This window comes from Scatophagus argus, chromosome 23, assembly GCF_020382885.2.
Source record: "Scatophagus argus isolate fScaArg1 chromosome 23, fScaArg1.pri, whole genome shotgun sequence".
Taxonomy (NCBI): domain Eukaryota; kingdom Metazoa; phylum Chordata; class Actinopteri; family Scatophagidae; genus Scatophagus; species Scatophagus argus.
In genome coordinates, this window is record NC_058515.1 from 2042252 (window position 1) to 2059739 (window position 17488).

General features: G+C 40.0%; 1 protein-coding gene across 3 annotated transcripts in view; it reads left to right on the forward strand.

Moving 5' to 3' along the window:
- Window positions 1-17488, forward strand: part of ank2b (ankyrin 2b, neuronal) — a 157841-nt gene that overhangs the window by 51394 nt on the left and 88959 nt on the right. Inside the window, exon 1 of one of the 3 annotated variants that reach the window (XM_046380264.1) lies at window positions 12598-13346. The exons of the other annotated variants lie outside the window; for them this stretch is intronic. Coding sequence (XP_046236220.1) covers window positions 13218-13346 — 129 coding nt within the window. The 5' untranslated portion in view covers window positions 12598-13217. Of the gene's footprint in view, window positions 1-12597; window positions 13347-17488 lie in introns of those variants that run through there. 3 annotated transcript variants of the gene reach the window in all.

The following is a 17488-nucleotide window of genomic DNA, read 5'->3' on the forward strand; positions in this document are numbered from 1 at the left end:
TCATGCATCATTCACTGTCATTCAGTGTCACTATAGCAGGTACTTTAAAACCTTGCAGCACTGCCTCAGCCCATCAAAGGATGTAGAAACAAACAAAAAAAAAAACCACAAGTGTGTTTTATGAGAGATGCTAATCCGGGCTCTAAATACAGTACATGCAGATGTGTTTTCATGGTGTTCAATGAGCCAATGTTTCTCTGCACTGTTTCCCCTCTGGTAGCCCCCACCCCCAGCTATAGCCCCAGGCCGCGGTAAATAATCACCATCCCACCCCCCCGTAGCCTCTCCTCCCTTGGCCCCATTCATTATTCACTGCCCCATGGAGGGCAATGGCGTGTATGTGTGTGCATACATGTACTTATCACCTTCACTTTTTATGTGTTGTCTGTTTTCATGTGTTTGTGTTGGATATACACACTGTTTGCATTTGTATATAGGAAGATGTGTGTGTGTGCGTGTGTGTGTGAGAGAGAGAAAGAGACCATATAAAGTCCTTGAGCATATATATATAACGCTACTTCAACTGTGGTGCCACCTGCTGACAGAGACTCCTTACTACATTAACCTTGCACAATACACACACAGGACACACACAAGGTTTTTACAAGAGACAAAATGATCCATACAGTGTTATTTTGATAATAATATATTAATATCTCATATATTATGTCTTTTCATGGGGTGGGGACTGTATGAAAAAAACTAAGGAATAGTTACATTAAAACAAGCCATGAAAGCACACCATATGCACAATTATGTCTTATTAGGGTGTTGTTTTTTTTCCATCATGACTTGTTAATAGGACTAATATGTTAATAAAGTATTATAATGCATTCATAGTGCATTATGACTGGATCAACAAACAAACAAACAATTATTTTATGATGCACATAAAACCTTTACAGTTCACAGGTCTTATGGAAGCTCCTGATGAGTTATGAACTATGGGGCTTATAATAAATTATGACCCTGTAACACACTATAGATGTGATGTTTATAAATAATCTCCAACTACTTTTTATATGTTTTTTTTTATATGTTCCACAAACCTTCTTGTCTATTTGTTGCCTAATTGCTGTCAACTATTATGCACATCGATTTCAGTGTGCATGATTTTACAAACATGTAGAGATGACATCACCCCCCCAACCCTCAATCTTGAAAATAAACAGCAGCTGCAAGCTTAGCATGTGGTGTGCACACACATACACACACACACACTCTGACCTATGCATACATCCATGTGCACATATGGTATAGGAGATGATGGATGCGTGTGGAATTAGCCAGATGTTCTCTCAAGTAGGGTTTACTGTTAAGAAGAGATTCATCCTTACATAATATTAAAGCACATTTTTGATCTAAGCTGCGCACTGAAATGTACGGTGCAATCTTTGTATCAATCTGCTGACATCTACAATGCACATTATAGATGGGTGCAGGCATCATCTGTTTTCCTTCAGAGGAATGGTTGGATTGTGAGCATGCACACGGGTGTGAACAAAACGTTTCCTTGCACAGCCGAGACAGCATTCTAACAGCATTCCCTTGGCATCTCCTGATGTATTTATTTTAAAAAAAACAGAGTGGATGAAATGGAACAGATAAAAATGCCTCAGGTGATGAGGTTGAGTGAAAAGCTAAACAGCTGCATCCTGTTCCAACCTGTTCTTCAGCGGGGAGCTCATCATTGGCCAGCATAGGTTTTCGGGCGTCTCATTCTCATGAATTTTTTCAAATTTAGCACAAATATCCATACGGAGTCAAAGATGAACTGATTAGATTTTGTTGGTCAAAGCTCAAAGGTCAGTGTGACCCATGACAAAATTTCCCACAAATGTCTAATAAGATAAAAGGTCAACATCACTGTGACATAATGTTTTCTGTCCATTATTCAATAGCGTAAGTCAGGATCAGAAGGGCAAAACGATTTTCCCACAAACATCTTTGCATCAACATCCACATTTGAAGCATTGTGGTCCGCCTTAAGCTCACTGGTTTGATGATACTGAGGTGTGATATCTGCTCAGCAATAAATAGCTAATTAATGAACCTGCATAATACCCATTTCATTAAACAGTATCTCTAAGTACACATTTTTGGCCTTGGTTTAACCTGAGGTGCAACCATAAGCAGATGATGCAACAAGTCTCAAAGTCCTGTAAATCCTGTGGGGCAGAATGGATAAAAATAATGGTACAAATTGAGAGTTTTAGTCTCTAGCACAAATCAAACCAGAAAAAAAACTATCCTTAAATTCCCATAATGAAAGTCAGTAGCATATTTCATTATACCCTTCCTGCTTGGTAAACACTCATGTCTACAATCACCTAATTTCTTGACAGAACTCCACAGAAGACACTACAAGTGTTTTATCAGCCTGAATAGCCCTCCTCATGATCCATGGTTCTTATGAGCAAAATGCCATTTTATAGGCTAATGCCCTCAAGTGAGGATAAGAACATGGATTTCCGAGTGGTATTGTTGTTGCCGTTTGCTTTCTGCTTTCCTTATGGTGACAACTAACAACAAGAGGGGCCAAAAGCACGAGTTCATTCATCGATTTAGTCTGTGAGAGACGTTTTAGCTGACGTGTTCTCCTTCATGATGTAACACAAACACAGCCTGGAGCTCAGGTTAGCGATTTGTGTTTGCATTATATTGCTAAACATAAAATGTTAAGGGAGTGTGTGTGTGTGTGTGTGTGTACACTCTGGCTCACCTGCCCTCCATTGTGTCATTATTGCAGCATTGCAGTTCTAGGTCAGTAGAAAAGACTCCTCTATTTTTGTCCAAGTAATCCCCTCAGTGTGCACACACCCATGTGTGTGTGTGTTTGTACGCGTGTCAGCCACAGTGTGTTAATACCTCCAGCACGTTACACACTAATCTATCACAGTCGGCAAGACTGTCCTGCACTTGCGCCTCTTCCCTTCTTTCCCCATCTCACACACACGTACACACACATTAGGCATAGCATGCATGCTTCCATCTTGGGTAAGACACTTCGAGTCATACACACATTGGATATATTTCACCCCAGGGTGTTGTGGCCTCTTTAGGAGCACCCATGAGCGCAGGCATGGTGGTAGGAGCAACAGGCCAGGTAAGCTTTGGCGGCTCAGCCTCCTTCTAAACAACTTGATTTGTGGGTCCTTGCTAAATTCTGTGTGCTTCTTAATGTTGCCGTCATGTCATCAAACTGTAGTGCAGGTGAACTTTTCAGTGTTTTGAACTTTTCAACACTTCAGTGTATAAATAATGAAATTAGTGGCCTGGATGTGAGTTTGATGAGCTGCACACTGTCAAACCTTTCCATCAGTGTTGCGAATACTGCACCGAATTGAAAATAAATGCTTCTGATACAGTCTAGTTGTAAAGTTTGGCATTAAAAAAAATTGAAATTGGTGCAAAGTATGTGTAACTTTTAGTGTAAAATAAATGGGTGCAAATGTGGCGAAAAACTCATTTGAAGTATGCAGAAATTTTGCATCCATAAGCAAATTCAGCATCAACTGGCGTTAAACCAAATCATGTGGTTGACTAAATGGTGGAAACTTTTGTTCCTCAGACTTCACTGTCACAACTGTTCATTTGGCCAAGACTTAAATATTTTACTGAGGTTTGCCATCTTTTTCCATCATCTCTGAAGCTGAAAGTTCCTCTCCAGGTGGTACATCCTGGCCTCTTAATTAACCGTCAGCTGTGTTGACTGCTTGCTGTGGTTCCCTCTCAGAGAGAACTCGTTCAATACTTGCTGGATTTTTAACCCCTAATCCCTCCCCATAACCAGAATTCCCTGCTCCATCTTTTCACACTGGATTAAAATCTCATTAGCCAGACAAAAGCTATAAGGCTAGTTAAGCAGGTCTTTGCATCAGTGTACAAGATTTGACTTAAAGGGGTGCTCATAGAAAACCATAAGGCCAATGTGACTACAAAGTAAATGTTGTAATCCAGTCAGACATTTGCAAAATATCAAGTAGTGGGGGGGAAGGGGGAGTATTTAAAGGGACCAGTCTGTCGTTAATTACATGATACTAAATAGCAGTTAAGTTTCTGATGATACAGTTGTTCATAGTTGCAGTTGCTGGTTGTTTACAGGGGCGCGGCTCCATTTGCACATGGACTACAACAGTCGGTACAGTACTTTACAGCATACGGCATATCACAAGAGCATTTTAAGGTTGTTATGTTATTCAGGACCTTCAGTGAGGAGCAGCAACTTGTCCTTTCAGACAGTGAGATGGTTACACTATGTAGCATAGCATTAGCTTAGCATCCAAAGTGAGACTGAATGCTACAGGATTAATTTAAAAGATGTGACATCTTGTCAGATTGGATATACAAGCAGTTTGTCTTTATTAGCATGGTTAGACAACTATGTATATTTTATTTACGACTTTTGAATATAACTGAATAATTGAATATAAGGGAAGAGATTTCTGAATTAATCAGTTTGAGTAGCAGTGAGCTATTGGGCATGTTTATTTATTTAAAGTTTCTTGAGGACCTTATTTTTCATCATATAATTTTTTTCCATTTCCTAGAAATGCTAATATAATCACATCAAAAATGTATCTGACAAAATAGAACAGTTCTATGTCTAATAGGGCTTTTTTTTTTTGCACTCACCCAGTCAACTCTTGTACGGTTTTAACATAATTGATTCTTTCTACTCCTTGGACTGAGCAGTGACTTCGAGAAAAAGTAGTAATGAACCCCATTTCTTCTCACTTCTCACAATCTTGTCTCAAACATTTAATTTACTGAATGGCAAGAGTAAAAAAAACAAAAAAAAAAAACAAAAATTCTATCAGTTGCATTCTGGGAAATGTAGTTTGTAGCCCTCACATTAGGAACTTAAAGTTGATAAATCCATATCTTAATAAATCCTTTCTTGTCTGATTGTACTGCTTAATTTGTTTTACTTGTTAGACATGATTTAATACAGACTGATGGTTTCACCTAAGATGTACTAAACATCTAAACAATACTAAAACATGATTCATGTGCTACTCACTTGTGTTAAAGATCCTTTGTGGGTAGCTGTTATAGTATATGCAGTATTTATTATGCTCCTGCAGTGGGACCGATCAAGTCTCTGTTGTAGTGAATTGAAACACGCCTCCTATAGGCAGATTTTGGTAGCTGCGTATAACCATGTGTGTGTGTATGCAGAGGCCTGTTCTCCATCCGAGTTATATTAGTTGTGCGTGGCCATCTAATGACAAACTGGAGCAGAAACTGGGACATGCTAAAGATGTGTGTGTGTGTCTGTGTGTCACGTTGAATAATGCGTGAAGCAACAAGGGGCGCAGCGGTGGATGATGTCATCACGGCCTCATGGGACTTTTTGTACAGCTCGTTTGGCTCAGTTGGGTGGGGCACTGATGGATCGACTCCCTGTTGCCACGCCCGCCCTCTCTCTTTGTCTGTGCTGCTCCCTCATCCTATTGTGTTCACTATCAGCAGAGATGAGGACACTTGATGGTCGACTTTCGTGACACGGGAGATTCACATGCACCTTCTCTGTAACACATACACACAAATGCAACCTCCCATTTTTCTGTTTGTGTGTCAGTAAGCTTATCAGGTGAGGAAAGTACTGTACTTTACAAAGACTTACATTCATTTCCTGGAGGCTTAATTACCGCTTAACCATAACAATTACTTGTCTAACCCTAATCCTCACCTTAACATCTCCCTCTTCCCCCTAATATTTATTGATTTACCTTTTTGATGACTTGTGTTTTGTTCCCATGTGTAAGGCAGGTCCTCACAATGTGACTGAGTAAACAGATTTTTGTCCCCACAACTACAGGAATACACACACATGCACACACGTTTATCCTATGGAGAGACTTTTGTCCACCTTTCTTTGCTTTGTTGTCACTGCTCGCCGCACCCTCTCCCTTGTTGCTAGGCAACGGGTGATGAAAAAGCAGCCACTGCGTTAGGAGCGTTACTATGACGGCAGTGGTTATCAAGAATTCCATTGATCCCATTTAAAATCACGTGTTTCCACTTTGTTAGAGACCTGATACTTGAAATCTCCTTATTTAGTTATAATTGTGGGCGTTTTACAATCACTTTTGCTGCCTCTTCTTTTTTATAGCTGCACTAGTCCATATACTTGATATTAATCCATGTATTAATCCATATAGTTGATATTAACAGTGTAATGTGAAAGATGTCATTCAGAGTGATGGACCCACAGAGAATTATGACAGCTCTGCAACTGTCTTCCACACATACAGATTCCAGATATAGCAGCTAAAGAGCCAGATAATTTTATAGGAGTTGGTGGAGACCAAAGCAGAGCTAAAAGGGGAGTGAACATGTGATGAATTCAAGGGCTGACTTACCAAATGAATTTGTCTGCTGGATGTATAAAAAGACAATTTTTGGTTATTCAGCTTTTGTCATTAGGCATATCAGCTGTCGGAGGGAAACTCTGATTTGAATTACCTTTCCCAGACATTGTACCTGTCACGTGACAGGTGGATTTCATCCAGAGGAAGGTAGTTTGTAGAGACATTGCTCTTTAAATTTTAGAAAAATGGATGAGAATTATGAGTGTGCCCTTGTTTTTACTTCATGGCTAGAACAGACATGCATCTTCCGTCAATCCTGCTCTTTCATGCTATACAAAAAAGGAAGGTTGAGGCAGCCTTGTTTCAATTCAGTTTTCAGTTTATATATATATATATATCTATATATATATATCTATATCTATATATATATATATCTATATATAGATATATATATCTATATATAGATATATATATATATATATATATATCGCTCCAAATCACAAAATATGACACTTTCCAATTAATGAATTCCAATTCACCCTATTTCTTATAATATATTCTTTCAAACATGTTGTTAGTAAGTGATAATTGTCAATTAATTTAAAATAATCATGTCACCAGCAGTAAAATATTGTTTTATTGTTTAGTCTAACTGGCTGGGACTGAAATCTGGTTTGTATAACCTTCACTGCGTTCATCCTAATAGCCAGGTGTTGTATGTCGGTACTGGAAACTAGGGATGCGTTAAAATGTTACATTTGATTTGTTATTGCGTAGTATTTTTTTGTGTGTAAAACTTGCAAAATTTTTAAAAGACATAATGTTTTAAAGTTTTACCCACAAATACGGCTGCAAAATCTCCCTCACGTGTTGTTCAAAATATCTTCCTTGGTGCCATAAAGACGGCTACTAAATGTCCCTACAGGTTGGTTGTCTCTTGGCACACATCTTGCACAGGTGTAATGCCGACACCCCTACCACCAGTGGGATTTATACTCTAAAAATCAGATCAGTGTTTTTATTCCTTGATTTTAAGAGCCGGGCAATGTGAAATTTTGTAATCTTGAATAAAACAGCTGTAACACCACCATTATTTTTTGTGTCTACAATACAATAGGGAATTGGTTTGCCATATAATCACTGACACACGGAGTGATAAGGTGATGTGCTCTGTTTGTCCCTAGAGTTCCATCAACTCAGAGAAGCTGCAGCTGGAAAGAGCTAAATTACTCCACTGTTGTGTATTGATGCTATCTGGCTAGCAGTACACTGACACACATTACAGCTCAATCGGAGCAGCAAGTCAGTCATTTGGCTGTTTTGGCAGGCACCGTAAATCAAAGACCCTTCCCCCAGGGCCGCTGAACAAGACACCCACATATGCATATGAAATAAATACACATGGGTGCACACACCTGACCTTAAACTAACCCTAACCTCAGCCTAAACTCATAGAAAGTCTTCACCTTAATATTTATTACATTATGGGGACTTGTGTTTTGTCCCCAAAAGTAAGGCAGGTCCTCACATACACACACACACACACCCTCAATGGTGTTGATTTCCCCATGCTCTCCTGCCAGAGGTGACAGATTGTGTTTAATGGTTTTCGTAAAGCAGCACAGATAACACTGATGTATGTCATTTGTAATCGCTTCAAAATGAGGATTTTGATTCTGACAGAAACTCAGCTCAGTCATAATGAATGTGTTAATAATGATGTGTGCTGCTGTTGAGGCTAAGTGGTGCCTCTGTGTCTGCTCGACACCCCACGGACGCCCACCTCAAGGGAGACCCTCGCCCTGGAAAACCAACCCCCCTGAGTGTTTGGAATGTTTGTTTATAGCTTCTCTCTGCTTACTGTGTAACTTCATATGAGGTGTGAAGATGAGTAAACAACTTCAGTTATAAATATGTTGGATAATGGCTGCGGTGTTGGTTTCGCAGTACTAATGCAGAACTGCAGCTGGAAAAAGAAAGAAAGGCGTAACGTAAAGATAAGGGAACCTCTTACCTGTATATTTTGAAATATCCATGCTTTTTCATAGAAATTAAAGTTAATCTGTAGTTTATTACCACATTGGTTTTTTTTTTAATTTACTTTATTAATCCCAAGCTGGGAAATTACTTCTCTGCATTTAACCCATCACTGATTGAAACACACACTCATGCAACATGCAGTGAAACACACAGGAGCAGTGGGCTGCATCAAGCACCCGGAGAGCACAGTGTTAAGTACCTTGCTCAAGGGCACATCAGCCGGCTAATGGAGGGGTGGGGACATTATCACTCCACCACACTCAAATTTTTCCTGCCTGCCTGGTGGAGGAATCAAACCAGCAACCTTCCAATCACAAGCCACTTCTTTAACCTCTAGGCCACAAGAAATGTGAGATCTACTTTGGCTTCTAGTCACTGACCTTTGACCTCTTGACCTCCAGTGGATGTGCCTTACAGTTTTGGTCAGGTGTCTACAGGCAGCTGTCTGTTTATGGTGTTCTGGGGCTGGAGGTGTACCAGCTGCGGTGTGTTGAAATATTTGTGGTTTCTGAAATGAGGTGTCTTAATGAACCTTAAGTTTGTATAAAGTTGTGTTAAGGCATTTTTAGCTGTTTTTAATTGCATTTAACCGTTGTTTTAAACAGTAGTTATACAAAACGTTGATGATGAGCAATTTTCATTTCATTACATTATTGTTTAACACAGCAGTGCTGTTGAGAAGTAACCCGTTTCATCATTAATATCATTTCATCAGTTTTTTGCATTTACTTAATATTTATTACAAATCATCCAGCTGAAAGTAACCAAACCTTTTTATCTTTCTTTTTTCTAGGTAAGTTCAAATGGATGGGGAGGCGCACTGAGGCTGGAGTTTTGTTATAGGTATTGTTAAGCTGTTCTTTTAACCTCTCTGCTACAGGACCCAGCTGGTCCTGCTTCTGATTGTTGTATTGATTTTAACACTTGGATAAACACATCTTCAGCAGAGCAGTGAAAACTGTGTGTGTGTGTGTGTGTGTGTGCTGTAAGGTTCTAGTTGAGACAACCAGATGGCTCCTGTAGTCAATCCATTACTCCTGTTGTCATATACACTCAGTCGTGTTTACTGTCACATTAGTGGTGGTCACAATTACTGTATGTACTGCACCAGGTCTGACCAAAAGAAATTCATGATTTATGCTGAAGGTTACCAATAAAATGGAATCTAAGCTAAAAAAAAAGAAAAAAGAAAAACGATTTCACAAGATGTTTTTGTGCTTTCAGTTTAGAAGTCGTTTTAGGTCCTGTATCAAGTCAAGCCAAGTGGTTCATTATTGTCATTTCAGCTGTTTACAGTAGTACAGTAAACAGTGAAACGAGACAACGTTCCTCCAGGGAACGTTACATTACAATAAAGGTCAACACAAACATGTATATACATGTTTATACATGCTATACAGCTATGCAATTATACACAATGCAACCTGTACATAACTGTACATAGTGCAAACAACAAGACTATGTTTATATGTGAGATTTAGTGGCATCTAATGGTGAGGCTGCAGAAGGAGAAACATTGAATACGCCTCATATCAGCCCTCCCCTCCATAGCATGCAGGAAAACCTACTTTGGCACCTAAAACATGAAATGTGTGAAAGGTTCCTCTCTAGAACCGATGTTTGTTTTGTCTGTTTTTGGCTGCTGTAGAAACATGGCGGTGCAATGTGATGGATTCCAGTCCAGACCTTTATACTCACCCAAAATGCCCCTAAATCCACTGGCCTTTTCAGTTATCTTATGAAACCTGCAATACAACTGACCTGCTAACACGGTGACATGTTTTCTTCTGTCTTTCTTGGCTGTTCTTTGCTGCAGCCTGCTCTGAACCAATTACCTGAGTTAACTAGCCCTGAGGCCACGAGGCTTAGAGGTCACGGCTCTGTCAGAGTCATACTCCTCAGGCCTGAACAGTGCTTGTATATTGTGTAGATGGTAAGCCCTGGTTTTGAGGATTGGAAGGTCGAGGCAACTGGAGGTCCATTAATCTCAGAGACCCTCAGCCGATTACTGATATAATGCACACCAGCTCTGTTAGCGAAGATCTGGACGAGATTAGTAACCGGGCAGACGTACCACAGGCATCTGCTTTTCTACTCGTACTGTAGGTTAAACCGGGACTTGCACTGACAAAGCACAAAACCCATCAACAGTACTATTTGATTGAAAGGTTTCTTGTGAGTTTTTTTCTTTCATTTAAAGTTTGGAGTACTTTGGCTCACATGTGCTCATCATTACTTATTCTCTGGATAAAGTAATATTCTATCCTGTGAACTGAGGTGCTGTCACTGCCATCACATTCATGCAGCATGTTGAGCTTCACTTTTATTGCCACTGTTTGTCCAAAGGTAAATGGTTCTACTGGCTATATGTTAATGTAGGAAAACAATCTCAGATGCAAAGTCAGACAAACATTGCTTGGTGTAAACAGTCTCATACTACCTCACCCTCAATAACTGGTCATAATCCCAATGGAACATTCTGCATTCTACTTGTATGGACTCATATTTTCTTTGTTTTAATATGCTAGGACATGCTAGGTCTGTATTTGCATATTCTATATAAAAAAAGGGCAAGGGAAGTCATTTATGACAGTTGGAAGTGTTGTTGGATGGTAATGTCGAGAGGTAGTCCACAGAGGAATGTGCTAAAGGCTCCGGAGAAATGTACTGACGCACCCTGTTGACTCTCAGGGTCTTTGTTAAGCAAGTATCCATATGAGTGAAAAGCAGACTTTATATATACAGAAAAATTACACCTTACAGAATATATTTAACATTTTTACAGTACATTTTTTTAAATTGTGGGGAAAACCTCAATTTAGCAGCAATGGGAGATGAGAGTAGAAGGGATTGGACATTTAGTATCACTAAATGTTTCATCATGGCGTAATACTGTTCAGTGTGCGGATCCAAATGTTAATGTTCAGGAGTTCTGGACCACCAGAGATTTTTGATTGGTCTCAGTGAACCTCGTGCTTGTGGTTCCCTATTTTGGGATCAGGTTTGCCCAGAGGTATCCAAAATATCTGAATTTCTTAGCTAAAATTAATAAGGGGTGAAAAAGAAAGTAAATTTGATTTCCATGCACATGCATACTCATGCCACAGCTTGTAATGAAAGGTCACAAGAAGGACTTGCATCACTTAAAGCATCATTTAAAGGGATCATGTGATGAGAAACTAAGCCAGCTGGTGTCTGAAATGCACTGAAATGGACTTAAGATCTGTTCTTTTGTATCATGTGATCTCCTAATTATAGGTGAAATTGTTGTTTTCTGTATATGCTTTTCTATCACGTGAATGTTTGAAAGTTAAATTGTTGCTTCAGTAGGTTCAATATGCTTTCCATATGCTTTTGTCTTGCACTTGTATCCAGCTGGGATTCTTTTTCTTTTTTAGTTGCAATGTTAGATCAGGCCATGAGGTGGTACCATGGTGTTAAAAAACAAAAGGATGAAGGGTGAGGCCTGGGAAAGAGAAACATTGCAGTCATTGTCTTCATAGAGTGTTAAGCAAAGAGTCTGATATTAGACAAAAGGCTTAATTTGGTGCTGATACCAATGTGTTGTGCTTCTCTGAATATCCATGTGTCATTCATGCAAATAGATGATTGATGGCAGGCTATGTTGCATGTTTTTCTTAAACAAAAAATTGGCACTGATAGGGCTAGTGAATACATTACCACAGTATTCCTATCATCCTTCTTGACTGTAAATGTTCAGTGTAAGAAATAGTGGTTTGGTATCCTTTGCTGCCCTTCAGTGGTGCTTTAAATACCTGAGCAGTATTGTAATGTCAGCACCATGGACAGGATTTGTGTCATTAAGTGAGCACGGATTGCCTTTTATTACAGGATAGTAGTGTTAGAGGTTGTGGAACATTGATTTCAGTCGTAGCTTCTCTGCCCTCACAGTGGCATGAAATCTGGACACAATATAGGTGATGTACACACAAATGTGCCCAAAAAAGCTTTACTATACATGCAAATAGCACTTTAGATTTGCTGCAGTCAGGCAGTTATATCATGTATATGGCTACAAGCTGTGTGTTTTTTCTCTTCGTATTTATGCGTATGTGTTTGCTCAGGAGCTGTGAAATATTCCAGTCATTGAAGCAGAACGTACCATTACACACTTCCTCATAGGGGAGGTTAAAGACACTGACTGGAGTCCAAGCTTTTCCCGCTCTGACTCCAGGAGAAGTGGTATCTCCCTTGTTCTTTTTTTTTTTTTCCAATAGACGCTGCTGATGCTTCCGTGTCCCGTATCCCCTCCCACATGTCATTTCCTCCTCCCCCCACTCCCACACCTCACTTTCTATAATCCTAACACACTCCTGCCTCCCCTTCTGGTACATCATGATGAGTAGGGTAAGTCTCGTATTTTGAGAGTCCAAATCAGAGGCTTCCCAGCTTCCCGTAACATCTGCTGCTACCTCTGCAGTCCGAGTGGAAAAGGGAGGGAGGAGCTCTCAGCTCCCGATATCTCTGTGTCTTTCTGTCTTCTCTGCCTTTCCATTGGTCTTCTAGCTTACCTCTTGGTGGTGTGCATTAGCCCACCCCTCCTCTCTCTCTATCCCTGTCTCAGATGCAGTTATCCAGGCAGCGGGGAGGGATGCTTCAAAGACACTCACACTCTCTGCATGGGTGAAGAGAAATGGTGGGTTAGGCGAGTAGAGGATGTAAGCTCTTGCTCTAACCTCTTCCCACGTTCATCTGCTTGCGTCGATTTGTTCTTAAAAAGAAAGTCACCTGGTGAGGTGGAAGAAACTTTCACCGATAAGGCGAGATTTCTGAGAGGACTTCTGAAAGTGATTTCAAAGCTTTAGTTTCCTTTGTGTTGGGGGCAGAGAGAGGGCAGCCATGGCTCATGCCGCGGCTCACATTAAGAAGGCCAGGTCGGAGATGGATCAGCCTCCGGACCTGAAAGCTCTGGAGAAAGCCAGAGAAAAAAGGAGACGTTCCCGGGAACGAGCTGAACGCAAGCGCAAGGTACTGGGCAAACTTACTGGAATCACCCACCTATTCATCCCTTCCCACTTTATGTGAACAATCAGCGTTTTTCTTGTTCACTTCATCCCACTTCCCATCATTCTTCCACCTCGTCATCAAGGTGTCACCCTTCACCTTTACAGGATGAAAAGAGCTTTATTGGAGTCTGTTATGAAGGACTGTACATGTGTTTGCAGATCAGAAATCATGAACAAAGACTTCCTCATCTTTGCCATTTTCACCTACGCCTTCATTATTATCTAGTGGTATTCATCAAAGGGGAAAAAAGGAGTGTAGAGGGCACCAGGCTGAAGCTCTAAAGCACCGATCTGTGTTCTGTGATTCATGGCATCAGTCCATTGTCACCTACAAAACCAGAAGAAACACGAATCTGTGATTCCAACAGTACATGGCCTCTGCTGCTGCCAGTGCTTGTCCTTATCCCATTTTGTACAACACTGAAGGATGTTCCCGAGTCCATCCGTCATTCCACTCCTCATTCGGTCATCATGTCCTGCATCACACTGTAGCCATCTCCCTGGGAGGGCACCATCATAACACTCTTTGTACAGTCAAATTTTTATAAATAGCTCTGCTTGTCCCCCTGTAGATGTACCTACGCAGACCACTCTCTGGTGCTTTGCTAGGCTGCGTAGTGTATATTCTCTCTGTTTTCTTATGGATAGACACGTCTTCTCCCACAAACAACACATCTTTTTCATTCGCTGAGATTTGCTACATCTTTATAGTAAGCAATGTTATAGTGGGGTGTTTTAATGCACTTGATTCTTTTGATTGCGCTGTTAATAAAATCATGTCGCGGAGCAAAAATCATACATGTGCCATTCATATGTGTGGTGAGGGAATGGGCCTCCCTGTCACATTCTAGTGATATTTAGAGAAAAGTAAGCTACCTGGTAATTAACCCTTGTGAGTTATTAGCTTGGATAACTACATGCCTCTGTTGTATGAAACTGAAATGGAGGATGACACAAGGAGTTCTGTTTGAGGCAGTAAAATATGATGAAAAACTTGTGATATTCAAGTAAAGGATTATAAAATGACAAGCTGTACGTTTAATGATGGCAGGGCTGAGAGCCCCCTGACATGAAGCAGAGGGAAGATGGCCTCAGTAGCTAAGCCTTATGCATGGTGCATTGCCATCAGTTTATTACCGCATCATTCTTTTACACTTGTAAACAAACTGGCACATCATACTTGTGGGTGCTTAAAGTTAATTCACGCTGTCCAACTAGTCGGAATACTGAATTTCCAAAGGTTGTCGGCGATCTGTTCAGAAGTGTCGGGCTGATTCAGTACACACTAACGTCATATGAAACAAAACTGAGGGATGACACACAGAAGAATGACGAGGCAGTAAAATTTGGAAAAAAATGGGCCATTCTTTCAAGTACTCACATCCACAGTGTAGAAATACACTATTGCAGGTAAAAATAATGCTTTCAAAATCTTAGTAAAAGTAAAAATGCAAGTATTAACATTAAGATATAATAAATACAAAAAGTAAAAGCACTCACCATGCAGAATCGTCTGTATTATGTTATTGAATCTTTGTGTGTATGTACATACATTAATGTGTTAATTAACTTAACTTATCGAGTACAATAAATGCAGTTGAGTAAAAAATACAACATTTGCCTCTGATATGCTGTTTGGATGAAGAGCTGTCGTATTGTTTTGTAGTGTTTACTTGGCCTGTTCCCCCTTCACTGCTCTTATTACTGGCTGAACTGGAAGGGAGATTATCACTTGGGATTATTGGTGTGCCCTCCCTCTCTGCCTGTGCAATCACACACACACACACACACACACACACACACACACACACACACACCTAAAAGTGATTAATAGATTCAATTTGGTGGATTGTCCAGCTAGTGCCTGAGGCCAAACATTTACATCACAGCGACATGCACACACACTGCTGTCAAATCACAATTTTATCACCAGTGGTCAGATCCAGCTGGGAAACAATTAACTCCATCTAAACGGTACTTAGCGGGTATAAGAGGGCTTGGCCCGGTCAGGCCATGGCTAAAGCATGCTGTTATGAAATAATAAACAGAGCGGACGTAAAACTGGATTTCCTCTCAAATACGTCATTCTGTATGCACATGAGTTACGTAAAAAAGCCGGGATTTTTAATTAATTGACAATAAGGATGATGCTGAAAAAGTTCAGGTCTGAAATGACAACAAAGAAACAGATCTTATACTACAGACAGCTAATAATTAATGCATAGTGTGTGTAAAATTAATCTGATCGATTTTTGGGACAACATTGGACATCTGTTTTATGATCTCCATGTGTGTTTGTATTAATAAAATCTCAACCCTTCTTCCTTGTTTACCTGTTGTGTTGATGAATGCAGGATAATGTACATCAGTTTTGTTGTTTTCAATCACAGAAGAGCCTAAGTTTAATACATTTGAACACCTCCTGAACAGATATTGCACATCAAGCGGCAAAATCCTTCCCGTTACTGGTACACATTTATTTTGATGCGCATACAGAAGTGTTGATTTTTAACTGAGGCATTTCTTTTAATAATACTATAAACAAATGGCAAAGAAGAAGCATTGCATAAGTGACTTATTTGTGTTAAAAAGAGAAACTCAGAGCAGCAGAGTAGTGATTATGACATGTATCTGTTTGCATAACAAGGTGGTAGTTTTGATTATTTGATATTTGCAGTATTAAAAAATGAGATTAAAGAACAAAATGCAAGTGTTTCCTGTGTTCACAAAAACTGCAGTTTGTTTTGAAATTTAGCGACTGTTAGCTGTGTTTTAATCGACCTCCTCTAAATTTATTACAAAAATTACAAATAGCAACAAATGTTACCTTGTGTTTGGATGCCATTTAAATCCCACATTAAAACTAACATGACCAGAACCCAGCCTTGATATTCGGCATTGCCACAAAAAAAAAGACAAGGCAAACTTTGGGCGGACAGCTGATGGAAATTCATGACTGTAGGTCCACACACACTTGTCATTGGCTCTACAGTGTAACTTTCAAAAGTCAGTAAGATATAGGGCAACATATTGAGGGTTCTGGGGAAGGCCCTCTGCACTAAAATAGCTGCAGTTTAATAGTACAGTTCTCTCTCAGTATGTGGATTTGACCACTTTAACAGTGACTCCACTAGTACTCAGTAAGGCATATGAATCACTGCAGGAGTGGTGCCCTCAAACATTAGTGATTTAATAGACACCCACACCGAATGAAGTACGTGGAATTTTTTTTTAGTGTGCATGAATCTAAATGGCACAGCCTCATGTCGCCATATATCTTGATGAAACACTCTTGTTTTGTATGTGCTGTACCGGCTGTGCTGCACTTTTCATTAGTGTCCAAGCACGTGAAAGAGTAATTCAGCACTGAGCTGCAAAGTGCACAGAAGTGTTGCTGTAATATTTTTCTGACAGTTGAAATATTCAAGAAGGTTTCTCCTTTGGCCACACCCTAATCTGTGATGTCACAGAAGGTGTATTCAGTTGAATGTCTGAGAGCTGCTTTTAAAAACTTTGGAGAACATGACAACAAATGTGTTTGCTCTGCATTTCAAGTCCAAAAGTCCACAATATCTCTTAATGTACCTTGCTACATTAGAGGACCTTGACCAGTATTTTCCAGTTAGCTAAACATGCATTATGTCATGTGTTGGGACACACTGCTAAAGTCTTAACCTTGGCAGCCATTTTATTTTAAAGTAAGTTTATTAACCAGTTGACCTACAACATAGAAATACTGCAACCAACTTTTTCAGAGCTGCACTGAACTGAGCAACTTGGTTATGTGTCTTTAAAGACATTTCATGTCCCATCCAAGAGGCTTCATCAGTTCATGTTCATCTAGGCTAAACTAGGCTAGCTTTGGCGAAACGTCTCCAAAGAGACGTTCGATTCAGTCTTCTTGAGATAGATATGCCCTGGATAAATAAGAACATCCACAGACACTTTACACTTGTTCCACATTTATTAGCATACTTTGTCTTTTCATTGGCATAGGGAAATAGCAGGAGCTGTGGAAACCTTCCCTTTGGCCCTTCAGGACAGATGAGAGGTGAATGTGTATTTCACAGTCGAGCAGCATCCAGCTTTACTGCAGATTTAGAC